Raw genomic sequence first — 718 nt, 5'->3', positions numbered from 1 at the left:
AGTGAGTGAGTGGCTGCATGGTCCTTAGTTGCTGACTGGGGTTAAACAACGACAGGTATACTCTAACCTCACTATATATGCTACTTAGTTTAGGGTTAATAGGGGGATTGGCTTCATTGGTTTTTAACCAGATTTTTAAGTGAAACAGTTACTATTGCAGGGACTTCCAGAGTTCAGAAAGTTCTATACAAAAATCAAAACCGGGTTTCTTTGGGAGAAGAATGTCTTCTCCATTTTCCAGAAAATTCAGCGCTACTAAACGGTGCACAGAATAAAACTTGCATATAGATACAGAAAAGGCACAGCTGTAGCAGATTCTCCCATGCTGGCCACCAGTGAGCTTCAATACCAACATCAAGGGATGACACTTTGAGGAAAAGAGTGCAGCCTCCATAACCCCACTACTTCACTCACCATTTCACTTTCCATGGCCTCAGCTAACTACAGCAGGCTTTGGGGTAGATATGCTAGAACAGGAGAGACACCCACAAGCCCATTTCACATAAGTCACTGATAAGCTTCGATAAAACAATGATTGTCACTACCACGGTGACTTCTGAATATGGAGGACTGCACCAAGTATCATTAGTATTTCTATAACTCATTCAGTGCCTAACCTATACAGGGTCTTAGTTTACTCCAGTCACAGTGAACATGACCTTCAGCTTTTCAGTAACATGAATCTCTGGAAAAGAATCCAAAATTACCTGGAAAAAAA

The 718-nt window shown here is 41.4% G+C and overlaps 1 protein-coding gene across 1 annotated transcript in view; it reads right to left on the bottom strand.

The window, feature by feature from the left end:
- Nucleotides 1-638: 638 nt before the first annotated feature.
- SUPT7L (suppressor of Ty 7 (S. cerevisiae)-like) overlaps nt 639-718 on the bottom strand; it is a gene marked incomplete at its 3' end in the record, with an annotated part of 10,677 nt that continues 10,597 nt past the window's right edge. Inside the window, exon 4 of the mRNA XM_010576542.1 lies at nt 639-707. Within this exon, the coding sequence (XP_010574844.1) occupies nt 639-707 (69 nt within the window). The remainder of the gene's footprint in view (nt 708-718) is intronic.

The sequence above is a fragment of the Haliaeetus leucocephalus genome, unplaced genomic scaffold, assembly GCF_000737465.1.
Source record: "Haliaeetus leucocephalus isolate CR32 unplaced genomic scaffold, Haliaeetus_leucocephalus-4.0 Scaffold526, whole genome shotgun sequence".
Taxonomy (NCBI): domain Eukaryota; kingdom Metazoa; phylum Chordata; class Aves; order Accipitriformes; family Accipitridae; genus Haliaeetus; species Haliaeetus leucocephalus.
This window is presented reverse-complemented; position numbering and strand designations above follow the sequence as displayed.